At 41.7% G+C, this 24,045-nt stretch overlaps 1 protein-coding gene across 2 annotated transcripts; it reads left to right on the forward strand.

Annotated features, from left to right (window-relative positions):
• Positions 1-555: 555 nt before the first annotated feature.
• asap3 (ArfGAP with SH3 domain, ankyrin repeat and PH domain 3) lies at positions 556-23,023 on the forward strand. 2 transcript variants are annotated; one of them, XM_042388906.1, is made up of 27 exons: positions 556-644; positions 819-973; positions 4,359-4,431; positions 6,814-6,959; positions 8,457-8,531; positions 9,768-9,817; positions 10,460-10,583; positions 11,527-11,612; positions 11,982-12,057; positions 13,192-13,278; positions 13,624-13,733; positions 14,525-14,594; positions 14,718-14,805; positions 15,139-15,187; positions 16,008-16,174; positions 16,367-16,500; positions 16,679-16,770; positions 16,888-17,068; positions 18,090-18,175; positions 18,295-18,410; positions 18,506-18,573; positions 19,540-19,647; positions 19,789-20,011; positions 20,390-20,678; positions 20,838-21,048; positions 21,203-21,334; positions 21,471-23,023. In XM_042388906.1, exons 2-27 carry the CDS (start codon positions 848-850, stop codon positions 21,543-21,545), a joined length of 3,042 nt encoding a protein of 1,013 aa, XP_042244840.1. In that variant the 5' UTR covers positions 556-644; positions 819-847; the 3' UTR covers positions 21,546-23,023. The 2 variants fall into 2 exon arrangements, with proteins under 2 accessions (XP_042244840.1, XP_042244838.1); XM_042388904.1 differs by having other exon boundaries at positions 570-973.
• The last annotated feature ends 1,022 nt before the right edge of the window (positions 23,024-24,045 follow it).

Genomic DNA, 24,045 nt, shown 5'->3' on the forward strand with positions numbered 1-24,045 from the left:
GATGAAAAGGAAGAGGAAGCAGATTTGGAGCCTCAGCCAAAAGGATCAAGGTGCAAGCCAAAGTACCCTATGAGGCTTTACACCTTCAAACTCCTGATTAAAGAGCAGTGCACATATAATTTTCTTCTTGAGTTTCACAGCTGCACAGATGTGGTTGAGATGTGATACATGTGTGATATGATGTGTTGTGCTGCATGTTTAAATTGTGCAAAATCTGAGTACTTAACATAAAAAATACTCCTTTTTTACTCATGATATGTCTGGTAAAAGTGCAGGCTGCAGAGTTTTCCTTATATGCCTTAGTGCAATCCTCTCCCTCAGCACCATCACCTCATCCATTGACATTCCTCCCCTTTAGTTAAGTCTGTGAATGAGGCTTTCTGCATATCCATGGCGACCACACTGCAGACTCTCTGGAGTATGCATAGAAATGAGAAGTAAGAATGAAAGAGACGAAGGTAAAGACACACACACACACTCTCTCTCTCTCTCTCTTCTCTCTCTCCGCAGTGTGCCAGAAAGCACAAACATTCCCACGTGATGATGGAGTTTGCTCCCTCCCTCGCTGGGCGCACAATAGCGCGCTGGCGCACCTCCACGCGCACACATTCGCAGAGTCGAGTCTAAACTCGGTCAGAGCCCAGGTCAGGTTTTAGACAACTTCCCATCTCGAAGACACTGTTTTTTAGGAACCGAAACACTCTGGGGAATACAGTTTTTTTGCAGTTTCCACACAGAGGAGGAGGAGATGACTGCGACCTTTCCTTCAAATGGGAATTAAATGCGCGCGTGAAACTTTTGCTTACTTTTCTCCTCAGTGACTGTCGGACCCGTTTTCGTTCCAAACATGCCGGAGCGAATAAGCATTTCGGACTTTGTGGTCCTGACAAACGAGGATTTGTCTTCGCCAGGGACGTCAAGTTTTCAGTCCAAAATGAGCGACTGTCGGAACACCGTTTCAGTCGTGGAGGAGGTGAGAGAAAGAGAGAAGAGAGGTGGACGGGGCTGTACAGACAGACACACTCACCTTTTGTCTGTTTACCTGTTCATATTGCCAAACATATGCACGTAGCTCAGACTGAATGATAAGTGATTTACACTCACCAAGCCTACTTTTAGTTGACAGCGTTGGCAGAGTCTCTACAGCAGGGCAGGCAGAGTAAAGATGAAACTTTTTACAAGTTTTTTCCTTCCTTTTCTTGTTAAGCATAGTTTCCAGGTGAGCACAGCTGTGGCCCTGCTTTTACAACACAGTAATTGAATTCCCACAGTTGCTATCCAAAACTGGCAAATTCCAAAGGGGTAGATGTACAAAAATGCAGGTGCAAGGTTTTTTTTTTCCAGCACAAACTTACAGTGTGTTCGGGCAACATGCACATGTCTGTGGGTGTGATGATTTTGGGGGTGACCAGGATGCTTTTACTTGCTGTTAGGTCAGGGGATTAAGATTCAGGTACAGGTTGATGGTTCATAAGTGTGTTTGCACCATTTTCATAAACTCTGACACACAAAAGTGGTTATTGGCTTTAGCACTGCTTATCAATTTGTGTGTGTGTGTGGTGGTTGCTGCTGCACTTGTACTGCCTTCAGGAAAGGCTGGATGTTAGCATGCATTGTGATTCAGGCTGGCCTGGTCCGGCTGAAAAGAAAAAAAGGTTACATGAGGTAATGTTGCATGCAGAGAAGTTTACTTGGCCTTGTTTTCCATCTCGTGGAAATCAGATGGGAAACACACATAACACGCACATGCCACGAAGAAATGTAGCCCTTTGACAGAAAAAAAAAGATATTGTGTTTGTGAGTAACTGTGCATGCACGGTGTTTGCAAGCATGCCAATGAGGGCCGGTTTATGCATTTTGTCTGTTTGAACTGGCACTTTGGCTCAAGGCCTATTGAAGGTCTTTTTCTCTCACTCTGTGTGTATTTCGCTTTTAGGTTTGTTTGAAATCTGTTCTCCCAAAGCTTCTTGGGCAAAGTAGGAAACACAGGGAGTCTGCAATGAACTCTGCCATAAAACAAATAATCCAAGTGTGCACACAAGGCGATCCTTCCTTGTCTGTCTTCCTTGTGACAAAACATTACAGTTTCACTCTTCCACCGTAGCTCAAGATGGATTTTCTGCATTCAGTTCCAGCTCACATTAGTTTGAATCATCATGGTTTTGCAGTTACAAATTTAGATATTGAGATAAATGAGATATTCATCATGTGGGAAAAATTACACAGTTTCTGATGCAGTGGTTGCTCTACAGCAATAATTAATTTATATATGTTCATAGTTCGGGTATCCTAATGCTATTAAATGATGGGATCCAATTGATACTTCACCACCTAATGCAGGGAGTTCAATAAAGCATATCAGACATAAAAGGTCTTCAGTCTTTGGACTTTTCAGGCCAGAAACCGTGGCTGCTGAGCATAAATGGAGTAGTGTCCAGGTTTTATAAAGAGACTAGTCTTAGGCAGCTGTCTGATGTATTTATCTTGGGCTAATGTCCTTATTTATGGCCATGACACACTGGAAAATACATAGCTGGAATAGCTGCTCTGGGGAGGGACACGCTGGAATCCTACACATGTGCACACAGACAGACAGACGCGCACACAAATGTAAATCCCTGTATAGATAGATAGATAGATATATAGTTATTATGTTTGGTCTGCTCAGCAGGGACAAGCTTGATTAATAGCTGGGGTAATGTGTGGGCATGATTGTGGTTAATGGTGGCAGGCGGGGAGACAGACACACCATTTAACCATACACACACTCGGTTGCTTGTTACTCCTGATTAGAGACAACGATAAAGGGAGAAAGGCAGGGATAAGGAATGGTTTCATTTTCTATAGCTATAAGCTATAATGGGTTTCATGTCACTCCCAATATTTTTTTTTAGAAACAGATGTTTTCTAAATGGTGAACATGTTGACATGGTATGCTGTAGGTTTTCATGCAGTTCAGTGTGTCATCATGCCTGGTTAATGTGGTAAATAAGGATCACATATCAGCTCGTCATGAAATATTAAACTCTGCTGCCAGTAGTTGCACACATGCCCTGACAGCAGGTGTACACAGCCACCCATGCAGGCACAAAAAGACACTGTAGTTTCTCAGCAGACTTTCAGGTGGAGCTCATTACCTTTTCCCAGAATGGGAATGTGTTCCTGTGTTTACGTGTCTGCTTGTTTGACAGTTTGTGTCTCGACTGACGGGTGGATTTGTCAGCCTGTCTGTGCGTCTGTGTGCTGAGATTGATTTCACAAAACGCAACTTGTTTTGTTGGCCTGCACCAGTTTGTTTCCACTGTGTTTCCAACTTACCAAGCAGAGGAAACTACAGCAGCAGCAGCAGCAGCAGCAGAGGCGGCGGCGGTGGCCAGCAACTCCCATCTCCAGTCTCCATTAAATCACTTTCCCATTCATTGTCTGCAGAGTTACACAACACTCACACCACCTTTTAATTTGGGAACTAACACTTAGGGAGTGGACTTGACCAGGAAGGATTGGTGTGTGTAAACAACACCATCTAACAAGGCAGAGTCTCTGTTAAGTCAAGATTACTGGCTCATTAAAACTATTTCTGGTGGCTGTTCCTGACGTAGGTGGGTGCCACATGTCTAGCTCGGTGAAACAAGTGGCCTGTGTGAGGAGAAAAAAACAAGATGTAGTTTCAGACCTTGTTGGTTCAGAAGACATTGATTATACAAATACAATGAAGCCAATTGACTGTCTACATCTTGTCTTCATCGTGTGTCATGTTTACGTGGCTTCCTTCCTTCCCAGGCTTTCTTCCTGCTCTAAGTCTGGTGTCAATGTAAGAAAGTGTTGTTTGAACCTGAAAAGTGACAGTCAGACAGCATCATTCTGAGTTGTACGTGATGGTGCAAGTGATTGTGTTGCTAGCAAGTGCTGACTCACCTGTTCACCTTAGTCACACACCGTGAGAAAATGAAGCTCAGCCATAAGCATAAGTCTCTAACTACTTCCATACTCATCACTCCTTATTATCTCTGGGTGTATAACGCCATTCCAGACAGTGTTGCAAGTCAAGGAACCGGACGGTTGTATGGCAATATTGGATTTACAGGATTTGTGTACTTTGCTTAACCTTTAACCCTTAATTGACTGGAATATTGACGATGGGCACTCCCATCAGATTATTTTATTTGTAAATGGTTTCTCAATTGGATGACCAGAAAATATACAGCACCAGTCAAAAGTTTGGACACACTTTCTCACTCAAGCGAGCAGGAAGGTGTGCATTATAAAAGTATATATTCCCTGATACCAAGAGTTGATTCATTTCAAATTCAATCATGTTTTTGAAACTTTCTTGATTTTTGTCCCACTGTTTTTTGCAGTCTCTGGAGATGGACCACACAACTCTACAGAAAATGAAGAAGATGATCAAAGCTATCCATACTTCTGGACTTAGTAAGTTTCATTATGTAGCAGACTATAGTCTATAGTCTCATGCACACAATACATTACTAGATTAACAAAACAGTCCCAACTCGAGGTCCAGATATTAGCCTTTTCTGGAGCTTTTAACTTCATCACACGGTTTCCTGAGTGGATGGAGTTTGCTCATTTGTCATGGAGACGGATATGTTGACATGCAAGTTCCGTAGATGTTACGGTTTCATCCAACGCAGTAGGGTTTCTCTTCTGTGTTGACTGTAAGTTAAGCATCAAAGTTCATTGTTGACCTTAAAAAGAAGTTTGACATGAGAGTTTTTGTCAATGGATGAACCATGTGATATAGGACAAAGTTCAAGGAAAAGCTAGTAAATCGAGTGACCTATAGTTGGGATTGTTTTGTCAAGCTATTATCTCCGCGGTTAAACTTTCATGCGTAACACATTACTACATTACAACCTTTGATAACTGATAAGAAGTGAAGAAATGAAGCTTGTAAACTCGGCAGCCAATTTTTTAAATAAAGGTCAGCCTCTGTTATGGCAGGATGAGCTGTTCAGCCTGTAGGGGAGACGCCGCATAATTAATTGCTCAAGCCTGGTTCAGATGACATCATCAAGCTGGTTGTGGGCCGTGATGTTTATGAGTGAGGCCCCTTGTTATGGGACCAGGGTGCGTGGGTAGATGGGTGATTGTGTTTACATTAATACAGCGCGGATGGTTTTGTGTGGTGTGTCTGTATTAAGGTAAATGGTATGTGCGGTTTTGGTAACAACGAGGTGCTCACTTTACAGTGACATGACAGAGCTGTGGTTTCACTTAGTAAATGTTTTGTGACTGTGTGTCATGTCGGTCTACATCACCAAATCCTGCCATCGATCTCCCAGATGTGAACATGCATAAGATGTGAGTGTTCACCTCAAAAATGCGCGGGAGAAACAGAGGCACTGCATAACATATCCTGAAGTTGTTTTTCTGAACTCACTTACAAGCCTGCTTCCCATTTCGAGGCTTCAACTCATAGTTTTGAGTCAAAAATGAGTCAGAGAGCCAGCTGCCCAGAATTAAGCAACCAGATATGGTCAGCAGGAGTATAGTAGTTGGAAAGAAGTGCTTCATGATTATTCCTTCTCCTTCCCTTTTTCTTCCTCTGTATCTAAGTAGAATCATGTGGGATAGTTCCAGTAATGTGACGATGGGAGCCCCTCCCCTTCGCTCATTATGTTGTTGAACCCCTTAATCAGTCTCTGTGTTAATCATGGATCGACAGTCTGACTCACCACACATACAGACACAGACATACTCCCCCTCCTTCCTCGCACAGGTCTGATGGCCCGTTACTATGTCACACATGCAAAAACACACACGCACATACATAGCGAGATATTCTCTACTTTCGTCCTCTATTCCCATAAACCGCTAAGCACCACTTTTCTGCCAAGATGCTGTGGCTTGTGCTGTGAGTCTGTGTGTGTTCTGGCAGAGGAGTGAAAGAGTTGAGTTGCTGTGCTGGCATCTGGTAGTTAAAGGTCAGCTGTAAAATCATCCTCTGAGCTCCTCTGTGACTCAGCTGTTTGTTGTTTGATAGATGCGTGTATGTTGTTTGTTGCAGTATTATACTTTATTTTAAGGACCATGCAGCCGCAGGGACTCAGTGTTCCTGCTCGCCACTTCATTTCTTTTTTCAATTACTCTCTCTCTTCCATCCTGCAGTTCGTCTACATTCTTTCCTTAAATTCACAATTTCGCTGTCATACAAAATGTTCCACTTTCGCTTCTCAGCCAGTTAGTGCGATTCTTTCTCCCGGCTACGGTCAGTTCACCATTCTGTGTTTGTCTTTTAAGAGTGGAAACTGGCACAGAAAAGATGAACTCGCTTGTGTCTGTTTAGTCTGCTATGGGCACTTCTGCTGATGTTTGGTCCATATGTTCCTTTAAATTCTTGGACCACAACGACTAACAAAATATTCTGTCTTAACCTTCATGTTTTGGTTTCCGAAAGTCGCCTGAGACATTTCCATATGACATTTTATGTAGTTGTGCCCATTTTTGTTGGCACAATGTGTTAACACAGTGTAAATCAATCTGGTGCCAGTTGGAGTTCAGACTCTTTCCGTCAGCCTTTCCACAGAAATTAAGCAGACTGAGAGTCCACTAAGGTCATGACCCTTGGAAAAGTCTTAGAGAAACATGAGTCTCTATATATTTGCCTCTCTCTTGCACCAGGATGGGTGGAAACCAGTACTAATTTATCCCACATGCGTGTCTTGTTAAATACACGCACTGCAATGAGGCAAGTCAGTCTGCCCTTTTTCTGATTTTCTGCACATCTAACTGAAGTCATTTTTTACTGACTGTGTCTCCATTGACTCTGTGTGCATGTGTGTTGTTTTTCAGACCATGCGGAGATCAAGGAGCAGTATCTTGAGGTACTGGAGAACATGGGGAATAGCCACCTGACCCAAGACAACAACGAAGTCTCCACAGGCTTCCTCAACCTGGCTGTTTTCACCAGAGAGGTCACTGCCCTCTTCAAAAATCTGGTGAGAAAAGAGAAGAGTTTGGAGACAAAGGGGATAGGAAAGGGAAAGGAGAAAGGTTTTCTCAAATTAGCTGTCTTAACTATAAAGTTCACCACACACACACAACCTTGTGAGACACAAGAGAGACTAGATGGAAATAAAAGACAAAACAAAAAGAGGAAAGAGAAGCTGGTCTCTTAACGTTTCTCCAAAACCCCCAAAATTTCTGAGAAGTAAGAAATAAATCAACTAAATTTAGATAATGTTCATGCCAAACAGCAGCAGGTGGCAAACAACCAAATATGCCTGAATAGGATGTCGGGCGTGTGTTTGTTTATTGGGGCAGTGCGAGAAGTGTGTGTGCAGCCGCGTGCGTGCATGAATGCACGGAGGGAGGGAGTTTTCAACAGCTGCGTGCTCACGCCTTTTGACTCCAAAAGCCGGGGCACTCCGGAACCCTCCCACTGATAGTTTCTATGGCGATGATAATTCATCCCAGACCTCCATGTGTGAGTCAACACACACACCGTCTCGTCTCATACTCCCTCCCTCCAATGTGTCAATCAAAGGCACAGGGGACTACAGGCCTTACAGATGTGAAGAGGAAGTGGGTCCAAAAGGCTAACAGTAGTGTGATTTAAAGAGCTGAACTGCAAAATCAACCAAAGTGTGTCCGTGTCCGTGTCCGTGTGTGTGTGTGTGTGTGTGTGTGTTTGTGTGTGTTTGACTGTGTGCATGCCCCATTGTCTGTGTGTTAATACAGGCATGCGTGCATTGATTCGTGTCCTCTGGACATGTTGACACTTTGGGAGTAGGCATGTCCCAGTGTCCATGTATTATATATTAGTTAACCAAGCTTTATGGATGCCAACTAAAACAAGTCTCCAGGCCTTTGTGTCAATATATCAAGGTCAGCTCAGCAGCCAGCTCACGGAAGTAGTTGTACATTATTTATATCAAGAGCAGGACGCAGCTTTGTCATCTACCAGGATCCATGGAAAGACTGCAGGGACAATGGTCAACTAAGGCATATGGGGCCATAATTTATGAGCCATGTTGCATGCCTAATTAAAGTTGTTATGTATTTCCTTGGGGGAATTAAATGATAATTATGTATTACTGTAAAGCAAAACCTATTGGAGTTATGCTGCTTGTTTTGTGATTCATTCTCCCCACATCATCTGATCTCTATCCAAACCTCAAATTAATCTCAACTTCCACTTTACTGTGCACAAAACAGTTATAAAAACCATTGCATCATGCTCCCACTTGGATCCAAAAACCTTACTTTGTATTATTAATTATTGTCCAGTGTTTTCTTGACTTGATGACTCACCAGTTCAAAATGACTGAATCACCATGTTTTTATGGTTATGCACACTCATTCCCAGAAATGTAAGTCCATAGGGAGATAAGAGTGTAAAACATATGAGTATGTTTGTATTACAGGAGATGAGGGCCGTCTGTAATGTTATGTGGGGTGTTTTTAACTCTCTGTATTCCTTTTACATGCTTCAGGTGCAAAACCTCAACAACATCATGGCCTTTCCATTGGAAAATGTTCTGAAGTCAGAGCTCCGGGACAGCAGATTAGTGAGTCTAGTTTTCAGTACATATTCATCAAATACTTCAATAAAACCTTTTGTTGGATTAACTGCTGTACATATGATGATGACTTGTTTTCAGTGTCTTGTTTTAGGACTGAGAGACTACAGTACATCAAATCCACTTTCAAGTTATTTCTGTATTGTCCAGTTTCTAATTGTATAGTTCAGCTTTAATTTGTGAACTTGAACAGTAAAGAAACCAACTTTGTGACTTTTTGGCAGAAGTACACCAGTATTTACACACAAGTACATCTTGAGAAATGATTCTTAGTAATATGGATGTGACATCCAAGCAGCCATTGTTCTGCTATAGCCCCATAATTTCAGCAAACTATCTGTAATTTAGCCTGTGGGATGAGGTACGGTATATCCCAGAATTATGACAACATAACCATTTCTGATCTTTTATTATAATATGATATAATATCAAGGTTTTGTCAAGCTATAACATATATAAAGGAACATTTAGTGCAGCACCCATGCTAAATCTACTGCTATACTTTTTCCAAAGCCCCACATTTAAATAAACACAATTCAGATGTAATAATACACACAAAAATTCAGGCACTAATTCACTTTCAAACAGGGCCATCTGATGATATCACATATTCAGGATGCTGTGATTTGCAGCCGAGGAAGACGGATGTCTGTGTTTGTAGATGTTGACTTTAATGTCCAAAATGATTGAAATATCACAACGTAAAATCAGTTTCAGGGCGGATTTCCTCTTTAAGCAGATAATGTTTTCTGTCTGTGTTGTAGACACATTTGAGCCCACTAGGATATTGGATAAGATGAGGCTGTTTATGCAGATTAATAAATAAGACTGAGCGACAGTCCGATACCGAGCAGATCAGCCGTGCCCAGTATTTGGCCTTTTGATTTGTCATGGCAACAGACCAGTGAGTAATAACAGACTAATGCTTCTGTAAGCTCCTGTCACTGCCCTGTCTTTTAAAACAGCTGATTCAACAGGTGAACATTGCTGTAACTGCTTCTGAAATCCTGTTTGACCAGATAGCAGACTAGTTAGCATGATGTGAGTAATCATGTTACTCTGCGATAACTGTCTGGTTCCAGTTAATACCTATTACCTAAGGAAAAATACTAGTAAAATACTACTTCAACTGACTGTTTGAGGACTATTAACCTTTTTGATGCTATTTTATTAATCATGATCTCTTCTCTTCTCCTGTTTTCTCTCCTTTTCTTTTCTCAACAGGAGCTTAAGAAACAGATGGAGAAGAGTTGGAAGGAGTATGATATAAAAATGTAATAAACCATATTGTTACACTTATTTGTGCATCACCCCCTCCAGTCACATGGCTTTATAGTGTGTTACTATAATCCAGCTCTTCATTTACAAACCTCAATTGCTTTCATGAGAGATGAAAATCCTGAAACAGATGTGATTGCTTTAGGAGAATCGCACCACACATTTACAGCTCTTGCTAGTCTTACTGGGTCACAGAAGTTAGTGTAACAGCAGCGGTTAATAGGATAATAGTTCATTCCCCATGGCCATACTCTATTACATCGCTATGAAATAAAACTGAGGTGCTTGCACTTTGCACACATCAGTTGATCTCATTCTGACAGTGGTTTAATGTGTTTTATAATGTTGCAAGGAGATTTCAGCTCTGCCATATTTTATTTCTTTTATCCAACTTCCTTCCACACTCCTGCTGTATAAACATTGTGAATGAGTTAGTGGGGAAAAAAGTTTGTGGCAGGAAGAAACCGAGCAACACTCACTTAAAATGCTCAAATAGTTAATCATTACAGCGAGAGAGTTACAAGTTAAAAAATCTGATTCAGTTTGTAAAAATGAACGCATATGTATGGTTGAAAAAGTCCTTCATCCTTTTTTTTCTCTCTCTCTTTCTGTCTTTCCTTCTTTCCATCCCCCATTAGAGGGAAGCTGGAGAAGGAGAGGAAGGAGAAGACCAGGCAGCTGGGGCTGATCAGGACAGAGGGATCAGATGGAGGGGAGGACATGGAGAGAGAGAGACGGACCTTTCAGCTGCAAATGTGTGAGGTGGGGGATTTGTGCCAGTCAAAATACCAGACCCAGACACCTTTCACATACCTGAGGTGGGCTTGATTTAGTTCACACGGGTGGTCTGCCTTGTAGATTCCATATTCCATCCATGGTCGACTGGATGGTCGGGGTTGATCCCTTTTGTGTCTGCCCAGGAGTTACTTTAATGAAAAAACATGTTTCAGAAATTCAAACCAATTGGCTGAGTCTTGCAGGGTTATAGCAGAGCTGGGTCATATACATTAGAAAGTGCAGTTCAAAGGAGGATGAAACTGTTTTATGACCCACACCTGAAAGATGAATTTCTTGTGAAATGCACCGGCAGTGCTGTTATACACACAGGTGGCGTAATCTCAGCTGAGTAACTAATTCACATACAGTTGGAGAAAACCCTGAGAAAAAGGGTCTAATCCTGACTGAGACCAGCTGTTGAGATGAAGAGGAGAAGCAGGGAAAATGGAATTTCCACTTGTAAGCTGCTCCACCCCTCCGTCTTTCTGTCTTATTCTCACCCCCTGCATACACACAAACACTCAGAGACACACACACACATACACGCACACAAATATACACAGAGCAAAAACACTTCTCCATGCTTCAGCTACACAAAGACAGATGGATAGAGACTTGGGTTTTATGGAGCAAAGACAATGCAGTCATTCCTTCCACATAACTCAAAACCTCATAGGATAGAAATTATTCACAATAAAGCGACCACTATGTGTGTTCATATTCAAATTTTTTGAATGATTACTCTTTCCAGTTTCCTTCTACAAGGTTCATTGACTGGCTAGAGTGTTGAAATAAGGCACATGACCTTTGAAACAATGTGCAAGAGTGTCCTAGAAAGCAAACAGCCACATACTACAAAACACGCTCAAATCAGGATATTAAAGATGTGTAGTTTGATGTTTTTAACCCTCTGTGTTTATGCTTTCAGTATCTTTTGAAGATCCAGGAGCTGAAGGTGCGTCAGGGCCCTGATCTTCTCCAGAGCCTCATCAAATATTTCCAGGCCCAGCTCAGGTTAGTCTCAGCCAACATCACCTTACATTTTTTGGCTTGTTGCCAAGGGTGTGAAATCAGAACAAGGAAAAACAGTCGTATATGCAGTTTTGACTTCTCCCTGGCCTAAAAAGCATATGGATTTGATTGTACCTCATGGTTTTAGCAATGGACTTTGTATAATAGTTGAGGTTCTTTGGTTTTTACTTCCTTTTACAAACTATTATTACCATTGTTAACCATTTACCAATTTTAATCATACCAAAGGTTTTATGTGGTAGCAGAGCTGCTTATACAGCTTCAGCATGTGATGTTTTGCTTGGTGCAAACGAGGATGTTTGGACTGAAGTACCATCATGACTCAGCATTTGTTCTTTTTTCTCATCTCAGTTTCTTTCAGGATGGCTTAAAAGCTGCAGAGAATCTCGCTCCCTTCATCGAGAAGCTTGCTGCCTCTGTTCACACGGTAAACACAGAAACTGCTGCTGGTTTGTCTGCTTGTATTAGATGCAGTCATTGTTTATAGGGCTAAATGTAAGTCATTTTATGTCTTGAAATGGTAATGTTATTATCCAGCTTTTTAATTAATTCAGTGGAGTATTTGTCATGATAAGGAGATCAAGGGGTTCAAGGGTTTGTTCTTGCTGCTGTTGTCGTGATTGACTCAGCCTGTTGTTTTCTTAAAACAGACGCACACATGCATGTACATATTGATGTTATCAATCCACCCACACACATTTTACCACAGTTTTCCTTATTTGTCACTCTTTGCTCAGTCACAACAATAGGTAAAACTTTGTCCAAGAAGGCACTTACAGTAAAGCTTTGGCTGTAAATCACATGGTGTTTTAGTACCTCGTATAGCACTATTTCAATGTTCCTTTTTTTAACAACAACCAAAACCTAAGCCTCTCTCCCTCTCTGGAACAACCCTCACCCCCTCCCCAACTGAACCCACAGGCAGAGACTGTTATTGGAGTCTTTTCCCATAAATGCCTCCCCTATGTCCAAAAGATGAAACTGAAAGGATCTCTCATTTTCATTTTTTCCCTAGTGCACACCTCTTTCTCCAACCACTCAGACTGGTTTCCAGTCTGCACAGATTTTGCCTTTTTCCTTTCTGGATAGAGCACTGGAAACAGGCTGTTAACTGTGATGTTGGGAACGTTAGAGGTTTTTCTGGTTCTGCATGGGCAGACCAGATACTTGCTCAGACATGCCAGACCTCAGCCTCAAGAATGGAGGCAATATCTGTGTTATGGTTCCCATGAAAAATGCTGAAATATTTCAGTTTAACTGATGTATTTTAATACAAAAAAGCACAACCTCCTAGGACTACACACCCCAGTTCTGAGCTCTGTTCTGCATTACTTAGACCACTACACAAAGCTCTGAAGTATTGTCATTCCACACCCAATTCTAGGAAACAAACCAAGAAAAGAGTGCATATGATATAATAAACATGAGAGAAAACAAAAACATTCTGTTCTTCCAACGAATTATGTTTTATTACTGAATAAACAGATTTTTATGGTGTGTGTGTGTGTGTGTGTGTGTGTGTGTGTGTGTGTGTGTGTGTGTGTGTGTGTGTGTGTTGTAGGTGCGCCTGGACCAGGACGAGGAAGTGAAACAACTCACTCAGTTGAGGGATTCTCTTAGATTGCTTCTGCAAGTGGAGGGGAAAGAGGTACTCATAGTCGTAATGCACCATTATAACCTTTGTATATACTGTATACATTACCAGTCACAAGTTTGGACACACTTTCTCATTCAAATGAATGGGAAGTTGTGTCGAAACTATCGATTAGTACTGTAAAAGTACCCGAAGTTCCTCAGTTATACTGCAAGAAAATAGAGACAAAACCTGTGTTGCCCTAAAAAGTCTAGGATATTTGCTTTAAGTGCTATTTGATACCATCAGATTACTTTTGTCTTTGCTTTAAATCCTCATCATCTGCGGAGTAGTCTGCAGAGAATGAGGCCTGGCTTCAAACCTTTGAAGTGAAGACCTAAATCTCTGTCTGTATCCCAGGAGTACCTGAACAGGAAGAACTCTGGCAACGGGTATAGTATCCACCAACCACAGGGCAACAAGAAGTACGGGACAGAAAAATCTGGCTTCCTGCTCAAGAAGAGTGATGGGTATGTAAAAGCATTAGTTACAGTGTTCAGGTGTCATGTTACAAGCAGTTATAACACAAAATAGTAGCAAAACTTAAAATACATAGAGTAAAACAGTATTTAAATGTGTACTTTTCATGCTGCTTAATAGTTGTCAGAACAACATGCATTTTAACATCAAAATGAACAGAACTTGAGGGGCTTAGTTGTTCATATTTAAATAAATTGCAACATTTTCAAAGTGATGAACACTGCTCATTACTATTATTGAAGACAGCAGCTTTTAGAGCTGGTTGAAGATTGAGCAAGTAAGGCATGAAGAGAGCAGGGCAGGGGAACTCAAACTTTATCTACCCCAGCTGGTCTTCATTATTGTGAGATGAAGATTCAAGCAGGGGCCCCTCCTGTGGAACTTATTGGCAGACTGGCTTACGGAGCGGATCCAACTTTTGCGTCATGCACACACACACATACACACACACACACACACACACACACACACACACACACATTGATCTAGATTACAGTGTGATAAGGAGAGGGGATGTGGTTCAGTAGGGCGAATGGGAGACAGGAGGAGAGTAAACTTCCCTGAGGCCAGTGACACGAAGCAGAACAGCCATTTTACTTGATTCAGTCAAGATAATGAAAACAAGAATGGAGCACTGTGAATAAGCTGGGCCAGCACAGTGTGTAGTACCATTACTGAAACCAAGGGTACATCACTTATTGTACTGCAAAGAAATGATCAAGGTCAGCATAGTTTTATAAGTAGTAATAATGTGGTTGAAATCTATATTTTTATCCTGCAGGATCAGAAAGGTGTGGCAGAAGAGGAAATGTGGAGTCAAATTTGGCTGCCTGACTATCTCCCACAGTACGGTGAGGACTAATTATCGACACTGTCCTCTCAAGACGATACATGAGATCAAAGTGCATTTGTCAATTGAATTTTGCCAAAATTCTTCAATACATACTGACATGAGCGTGTGTGTTTGTCTTCAGATCAATCGACCGCCGGCCAAATTGAACCTCCTGACCTGTCAGGTGCGGCCAGACCCAGAGGACAGGAGGACCTTTGACCTGGTCACTCGTAGGTTCATTCCTAACTTTTGACCCTTACACTTTACCCTCAACTTATCATCATTAAAAGATTCCTGAAGAGTCATCTGCAGTGCAGCTGTGTGCCTATTTGGTGCTCACATTAATAGGAATTGGGATCAGACACATTTTACTTTGAGATGAAAGCCAAAAATTCCTCATGATTAATTGAAACTGTTGTGACGTGAGACAGAGGCGATTATTTTGCTTCATGCTTGTTTCATACCATCACTAGTCATGCTACAGTTATTTCAACTCTCCCCTGTTTATTTAATTTTTCAAGATCTAGCAACAGTATCTCATGACTATTTCTCTTTCTCCACAGATAATCGGACATACCATTTTCAGGCAGAAGACGAGCAAGAATGTATGATGTAAGCATTGAAACTACTGTAGGTTGCACATCAGCTTTATTTACTTCCTTATCTCTTATATTTTCACACTGTGTAAGAAAGAAATGCAGCTGCATAATGTTCAGTTAGGAACAGCTAAGACTGCATTCAGAAAGAAGAGAGGGGTTGCAACACTGGTAATTAAGTAGAAAGACTAAGATTGTTAAGTAAAAGGGAGGAGTATATGATCGGATGATGTGTGCAGTGATGAACAAGCAGGGTTGACAATGGACAGAAGGGGAGAAAAACCGAAAGATGCTAGAAGAAAAAGTTGTCCTCTAGGAGACCCCTGGTCCAGCTGGTGCTGGGTGGGACTTCTCTCTAGCCACAGACAGCAAGCAAGAGAACTTTTTGTGTTGTGATGTGGGGATGGAGGGGAGTGCATGTGGGGTTTTTCTGTCCCGTGCCCTTCCCTTGTGTGTGGGCCTCCTGGCTGATTCTTTGATGTGATGTGCTGTGTGAGTTTAGGGACAGATGGAACTGGAAATAGTTTGTCCGGAAAAGTACCGGGGCTTCAGAAATGAAAGACATGAGCTTCAGTATGAGTCTCGGTGGTGAAAACACATGAAGCTGAGAAAGTGAGAATGATGATGAATTATGACTACACAACTGAGCAAAAAAACACATGGAAACCACATGGTGGACTACTTTTGATCTGCAAAGGGAAAAACCAAAATGATCGATCCCCTGGTTTCCCCAGGTGCCACAACTTCTCTGTGGCTTCCCCCCTCCAAAAGAACCATTACCAAATGTGAAAATTTGGAAAACAAATAACTTTTATGTATGTGTGCTTCCTCTTCAGCTGGGTGTCGGTACTGCAGAATAGTAAGGAGGAGGCCCTGAACACAGCCTTAGGAGGAGATCAGCTCCACCTCCAGGACAGCGGGCTCCAGGAACTTTCCCGAGCCATCATCGCTGAGCTGCGACACATGCCGGGCAATGAGGCCTGCGCTGACTGCGGAGCTCCAGGTCAGCCAATTGATGATTATTTTAGAATAAAATATGGAAATATATCACAAGATGAACATTTTCTAACCTGTAATATATTTCTTTATTAGTATGAATTGATTCATGACAACATTTATCAATTTAAGCTGTGTTTTTCAAGAGGTATGTGTTTCTAACAGTCTGTTGACTTTTTTTTTGCTTTGTTTATCTTAGATCCAACATGGCTGTCAACAAATCTTGGCATCCTGACTTGTATAGAGTGCTCAGGGATCCACAGAGAGCTGGGTGTCCACTACTCCAGGATCCAGTCCCTCACTTTGGACTTACTGAGCACCTCTGAACTATTGGTACTAAATGCACACATAGAAACACACTGTACACACACAAACACACACAAAAACAGACACACAGGGTTGGTGGATTCTTAAAAGTCAGGATTGCCTAATTACAGAACTTATGTAACTGTCTGCCTTTCATTGAAATGTCTTCATATCACATATTTGTGGCTGTGTTTGTGTGTCACAGTTGGCTGTCAGTATTGGGAACACCCGATTCAATGACATCATGGAGGCGGGCCTTCCAAATGACAATGTCAAACCATTGCCACAAAGTGACATGTGAGTCTTTTAAATCATCAATTTCATTGTTCAAAAGGTATTAACATTTCTTGACAACAAAGTGATTTTTATATTTATTGTATTTTTTTCATTCAAACATGTTTCCTTAACAACCAGGAATGCCAGAAAGGAGTACATTGTGGCAAAGTATGCTGAGCGTCGGTACGTCCTGCGTAGAGAGGAAGCGGATCCTGGCCGGCTGTATGACACCGTGAGGAGTCGAGACCTCACTTCTCTTCTGCAGCTCTACGCTGAGGGAGCAGACCTGGCGAAACCGCTCACTCTACCTGTTGAACAGGTGAAGATACAGTAATTTACAGCTGCTAGTAGATTCACACACAGCCATTTCATCCTGAACTGTGTCCTGTCAGGGTGTATGAGTGTGAATGAATAGGTGTAATAAACCCCTTTCATTTTGTGACAAATTAGCTGTCCACCTGGCTTGTTTAACAGCGACACATGCCTTTGCGAGATGTTTCAAAAAGCTTCAAACCTGTTCCTATCACTTAAAAATAATGGCTGAAATGGCAAAAAATAGTAACAAATCCTCCCAAGTGTTAAAAAAATGTCACGACATACTGTATACGTAGGAGGTGCGTGCATAGTTACAGTATGTGAAGTATGTGTTAATTGCCCTCTTGTGTGCATGGTTCATGTGGGTGGGTAGTCGGAGGCCCTCCCATCTCTTTGGCCTCTAATCCAGTCTTTCTCTCTCCTTATCCTCTCATTTAGTTTCCCCCGCCTCTGCTGTCTCTTAAAGTCTCCTCAGCTCATCCTCTCATCTTTTATCACGTTCTACCCTCCTGTCATACACTTCCTGCTCAGCATAAGCAGCTTGTGTGCGTAATACAGCCGACATCAGCGTGCGAGTGTGTGTATATATACGTGTGTGTGTGTTTGTTTGTGTTGGTCGGCCCTCGTTTATTATTGCAGCTTTTAGGTCAGAGCTCACGTCTCTTGAGAGCAAGTGAGACAAGCTCATTGAATTATGCGTGCACTACTCTGCCTTTCTTCTGATTGTTTTCCTTTCTTCTTCTTGTTTTGCATTTCAACAAAGAATGGTTAAAGTTGTAGGGATGTTCACACAATACAGATGAGTTTTGCACAAGAAACCTGTGACATAAGTTTCACTGTAGTCTTACACTGGTATTCTAGTAACATGTCCTTAGGCTTAGATACAACGTGCAGACACTTTAGTCCAGTGACTGACAGTAAACTATATGGATTCTAAAGGCAACAATGTTTTGCACAGATGGGATATCTCTTGAGGGTGAACAGTTTGGCCTTACTTATACTCTTTATTTTTATCCCTGTTTAAGGGGATCAAAGAGACAGCTCTCCATCTCGCTGTGCGTCTAGAAGAAAGAAGCTCTCTTGCGCTAGTGGATTTCCTCTGCCAGAACAGGTCAGACACTAACAAGTTGTCAAGTATAATCCATACCTCATTTGATAGACTTGTGTTGGAAGTTGCTTGTTCTCCTTTAGTAAAGTTTGACATCGTCTGTCTGTATGTTCATTCTACAGCAACTGTCTGGAGAAGAGAACAGCAGAAGGAAACACGGCTCTCCACTACAGTGTCCTTCATCACAAGCCTGAATCTCTAAAGTTACTGCTAAAAGCAAAGGCAGCCCTACACACAGGTACCTTTTTAGCCTTTAACCATTTACTCAATTTCTCTTTCAACCGCTGCAATCAGTAATTAATTAAACTTCTTATTCTTTCACATTTCCTATAGTGAACTCAGCAGGAGAGACGGCTCTCGACATCGCCAGGAGGCTGCAGCACACGCAGTGTGTTGAGCTGGTGAGAACTTCACTTTCCCTCTTTTAATTCAACTTTTTAAACATTTTAATTCATACATACAAAGAACACACACAGCCAGGAAGTAAGTTCAGCTAAGGAATCAAGTTGCAACATTAAAATACCCACCACAAAGTCAATTCAAAAACAAAGCAGGACAGCTTCCATAGCTGGAAATATTACCTTAAAACAACTCCCTGTGCAGCAAAGCTTGGCTAAGGACTCACTCCCAGAGCAAGGAATCCTATTCTCATCAGGTCCCAGAGTGTATCATTTATAAACTGGTTTTATTTTCTTACCGGCCATCTGCTCTCCTGAAGCCGACCTGTCTTGTGTAATATCCTGTTTTATTGTGCACAGTGTTGTTTTATAGTCTTGGTGTGTAGAAACTGAAAAAGGTTACACAAGTAAGCTGCTTTAAAATGTACCCTCTTCCTAATAGACTAAATTAATTTATTTTTTTCTAGAGGTGACTGTTTATCCAAAAACTGCATTTATATCTTCCAGTGGTTTAATTTAACCATCTCTGAAAATTGATTTTCATTTTCACTTTTTGAAACTTCCCCTAATTTAAAAATTGTCATCTGCTTAACCCATGGCACATTTATGTGACCCAAGTGATTTCCCTAAAATTGCTTAGTTGACCATAATATACACTTTCCATTGTCTCATTGTGTTGACCTCAAAAGCTCTGCCAGCTAATAAAGAAACAATAAAATATTTGTACTTCCTTCAGCCTCAAACCAAAAAACTGCAACCCAAGAACAGCCTACAAGCAGAAATAAAACAAGCAAACTGCAATTAAACCAGCAAAACTGTGGGGGTAGTTAGTTTGAAGCTCATCAAAAAGTACACAGTTACTTCACCATAGTTGATCCTGACTATTATGTGTGTAGTACTGAATAAGTGTAATGTGTGGATAAGAGTATTCTGAGTGTTTGTGTGTGTGTGTGTGTGTGTGTGTTTTAGTTGGAGCTGGCCCAGAATGGGAAGTTCAACTCTCAGATCCACGTGGAGTTCATGTGGGAGACTCAGTCTCAGGAGTTCTATGACAGTGAGGATGACCTGGATGAGAAGGTAAACATCACACCCACCCAGCTTATCTCATTACTGACTTCATCTCTCATCCAAAAAAGCCTGTAGATAATTTGGAGAATTATATTATAGGGGTTTTCCAAGCTAGAAATGAACTTTGTGCTTCCTCCCACTCTCTTCCAGGTGAGCCCATTACCTAAAAACCGGTCCCCTCTGTCCTCAAATGGAGGTAGTGGAGCTTCTTTCGCCTGCTGGAGTGTGGCTAATTGTGCGAACGGTAATGCCGGTAGCAGGCCTTGTCAGACATATGAAAACCTAGACTTCCTCTACAGAAATCCTCCGGCCAACAGCGCCCCCGCTGGAGCATCAATGCCACCACCACTGCCTGCTAAATCCATACAAAGAGGTTAGCTGGATCTGAATTATTAAAACCTTCTATCCTTACCAGTCCTCCTTTATCTCAGTTAAACCTTTATTCATCACAACTGTAAACAACAGTTAAAAAAGTAATTAAAAGCAAGTAAAAAAAATCAGATATCAACAACAGGTATTTAAGTGAGTGTTGTATCATATATTCATGGTACAATTTGCATAAAAAGGTTGGAGGAAGTGGAATGAAAATCGAGTTAAGAAAATGTATGGTGCCAGTTTAAATAAAAGATTTAAAGCTTAAGGCTAAGCTCTGTATCACACTTGTTTTAGAATAACTGGGTGACTCAAACAAAACTACAAATATACAGTGCTGCTTTTGTTCTACTCTTTCACTTCTGTTTTCCCTCTACAGGTCGCTCAGACCCCCAGATCTCGGTCACAACACAGGAAGGCAACCCCCATCCAAGACGCAGCTCTAACCCGGCCTCCCACTCCTCCAGTCCCCAGACACAGGCCAGACACAGCCCTCCTTCACCCAACACAGAGAACCAAGGCCAAGGTGGAAGACCTCCTAGGTCTCCCCACGGACAGGGAGGTCTGCTGAGGGGACAGAGGCAGACCTGGGAGGTTCAACCTGGTGCTAGTTCTGCATCTCAAAGCGTCACGCCAACATCCTCTCAGAGCCACATAGGGCCTGTCAGGTAAGTCAGCACAGCTATGGTTTGTGTACACATTTCTGTTAAAAACCATCCTTAAGACAAGCTTTATTAACACACAGATTAAAGAATTTATCCAGCTCATCCCAGTTTTGATCAGTATTAACAACTGTACTTTCATGTGACTTCTGCAACCTTTTGCAGTTCAGAGAAGACCACATCATACCGTCGGACCAGCAGTGGAGGAGGCAGCCAGGGAAAGTGTGGTGTGTTGTCTCCCAGCTGTGTGGGCAGCCAGGAGGAGCTGTACTGCAGTCTGGTGGGGAATAGTCTAGGTCTCGCCCCAACTCCCGCTGCACCCCCGTCATCCTCACCTGCTGTGACATGTGCCCCACGACCTCGCAGGAACGCCATGGTACAACCACACAGAAACATCTTTCTATTGTGTTCAGTCCTCCATGTCTTCAATTTGAGAGTTCTGGGGGTTTCAGAGAAAATCTTGTGAGATTTCACAGTCAGTATAAATTTGCTGGTGGCACACTGAGAAATATATTACATGTCTCCTCCAGGTTTCTGGCAGTAGGCCTCATCAGAAGCGTGTCAAGGCTTTGGTAGACTGCAGAGCCGTCAGCTCTGAACAGCTTGCCTTTTTCAAAGATGAGATCATAGTGGTCACAGCCACTAATGACTCCCACTGGTGGGTAAGTGCAACTACAATTTCAGTACAGTACCTTGTTCATTGCTCTTTCTGTCACACTGTGACAGACTTACTCCACAGTAACTTGCATTGTGAAATATATAACATCAACTTTTCATATTTGTTTTTTATCCTAACAGGTTGGTCACATAGAGGGGGACCCATCCAGGGGTGGGACCTTTCCTGTCAACTATGTACACAAACTGACAGACTGAGGAAACATGGAAATATGAAGGTACTGTGTGGTATCGTACTAGAGGAACTTAACCAGCATGGGATGCTTCCTGGAACCTTATTATCATCATCACAAAGCAGATTTTATCTACAGGAGAGAACCATTCTGTTCTCCTGGATCTAACTTGGATTTACTCAAACTTGGACTGATATTTTGAGCAAATTCAGAATACTTCCACGAGGATATACCAGCCATGGAAACATGAGGATATAAATGACACTGTTTTAGGGATTTATACCCTTTAATATTTTCTCATCCTGGAAACCAACAAGGGAGCGGAAGGCTTGGACAGCTCCATAAAGCCTTTTACTCCAAGGACAGTACTTCCCTTGTTGATATATCCTTGGTTTTCTATCTGCAACATGTTTCTCCAGTTGTCTAAACCTTGAATCACTATTAATAAGTACAAATGTATTTGTGGTTGGGGTAGAAACTGCTCTCATGTCAACTTGACCATTAATCACACATTTGTATTGCAGATTTTTTTATGTAGGATCTGTGCTTAGAGGCAAAACGTACCTGCAGGGCAAAACCCTTTGAGGCACTTTAAACTCATTCAGAAGAAATCTTCTGAAGAGTTGGCAGAACTGTAAATATGTGCAAAGCCAGCTGCTGTATAAAGATGTAGCTGCTTTTTGTTCTGAATGGAAACTGGCTAGTCGTATAACTCACAGTATACTGAGACTTGGATGCGAGATTCAAACCAGCCCAGTGTCTATTACTGCCTGCCATGGGACTCTGAAAAGTGGCTTTGTGCCTGCCAGTCTGTCTCCTACAAAAACGCCAGGCGTCTGGGCAGCCCAGGATCCAGATCTGAAACTTTAGCTCAGCCATCTTGATTCTGGGCACAACTCTCTGACTCCAAGGTTAGGGGAGGATCCAGTTTCTCCTGGCTCCAGGAAAATGTCTCTAGAGAACCTGGAATAACGACATTGTGTTAGGAAAAAAAAAAAGAGACTCTCTGTTCTACCAGGAAATGGCACTGAAAGAGGGCTTGTTAGTAACAGCACCCCACTGCAGTAATTTGTTCAGTGAACACACACTTACTATAGGCACGTGTCTGTCACATCAGATACACACAAGCGCACTTGCACTTATTGTACACAAAGAGTAACTGCCAGGATTTAGGAACCTTAAGGGAAGAAAGGGGAGTTGGGGTATGACTGCTCCTTTTTTATACTAGTAACAAATACCCAAATGTAACACATTTCACAGCAATTACACACAATTTGTTGTACATAATTGTCTAAAAATTTCCACTGATGTATATATCTCCTGCTTTCTCATCTGTTCTGCATTTTAAAAGATTGTATTATTACAGATAGTGTTACCAGATGTTGTTAACTTGATGTCATGTCTCTTTTTTTCTGTATTATTAGCAGTTTGAATGGCTGTCAGAGGGTGAAAACACTCACTGTATACAGCAAAGATCCTGTCTCATTAAACTGAAAACAAACACTGATGTGACAGTGATGAGTAAAGGAGGGCAGGCAGCAGGTGTTCTCTTCCTTTAAATCATTCCTGAGCTTACACAGACTAGTCTGTTTGCTTGCCAGTTTCTGCTGATATGTCTCGTTACAGTGTTGACGAATAAGCAAACAAAGCCCGAGACAGGTGTGTCATCAGATGAACATGAGGCAGTAGATGTAATTACTGTAAGTAGAAAATCTGTCAAATGATGTAATCAATAGCAAATTAGCTCATTTAGTGAGTATGTAACATACAAATTTAACATGTCTAATAAAGGAGCATACAGTTTTAAAGTGTAAATTAGGTGATATCTTTCTGCACCTGGCATCATTAGAGCCAAAAAACGTATTGTTGCTGGCTTAAAGCCAGAGAGCTGATACAGACCAAAGGTACTGAGTGTTTTATGTTCAATGCAAGCACACATTGCTTCAATAATTTAGTTAGTGTGGCACTGGGCATGCACAAAACCTACTTCCTAGTAATGTGTATTATGTAACTCAGTGTAACAGGGGTTTTGCAGCCATTACTACCTTCTGCACACTTATACAAATTCTCACTTTTGGACAGCAAAAAATGGATCAAAATTTAGCTGGATTTTTCAAAATACTGCCATGAAAGTAATGTAATTGTGTGTAAAGTACACACAAGCATGCCTAGCATTGGATATCCAAGTATTATAATTCAAATTCCATGGATTCAAACTCATTTATTAGTTTTAATTACAGACAAATAAAATGTAAGACTGTCTCATTTTCTTCTTTCAAAAGAAAGGTAAGACTGTAAGACCTGTAAGACTATTTCAAAATGTGGGAGCTTTAGCAGGGCGTTCCTGAAAAAACAGCTTTACTCTCAGCCAGACCACCCAGAGTAAATAAAGATTAAAATGCTCTGGTATTGAATTTAACAATTGGTGCCCATATAATTACATTTTGACAGTTGCATTTGCACCTCTCCTGGTCATTTCTGATGTCCTCCCATCTTTTTCCTTCTCATACCCATTATACCTCCCT

This window comes from Thunnus maccoyii, chromosome 16 (assembly GCF_910596095.1).
Source record: "Thunnus maccoyii chromosome 16, fThuMac1.1, whole genome shotgun sequence".
NCBI lineage: Eukaryota > Metazoa > Chordata > Actinopteri > Scombriformes > Scombridae > Thunnus > Thunnus maccoyii.

Excerpts from the sequence above, each read along its gene's own strand:
- asap3 (XM_042388906.1), top strand. The coding sequence starts at position 848 with ATGCCGGAGCGAATAAGCATTTCGGACTTTGTGGTCCTGACAAACGAG. Across the intron at positions 4,432-6,813 it reads TATCCATACTTCTGGACTTA|ACCATGCGGAGATCAAGGAG; the intron begins GTAAGTTTCATT and ends GTTGTTTTTCAG. Across the intron at positions 12,058-13,191 it reads TTGCTGCCTCTGTTCACACG|GTGCGCCTGGACCAGGACGA; the intron begins GTAAACACAGAA and ends TGTGTGTTGTAG.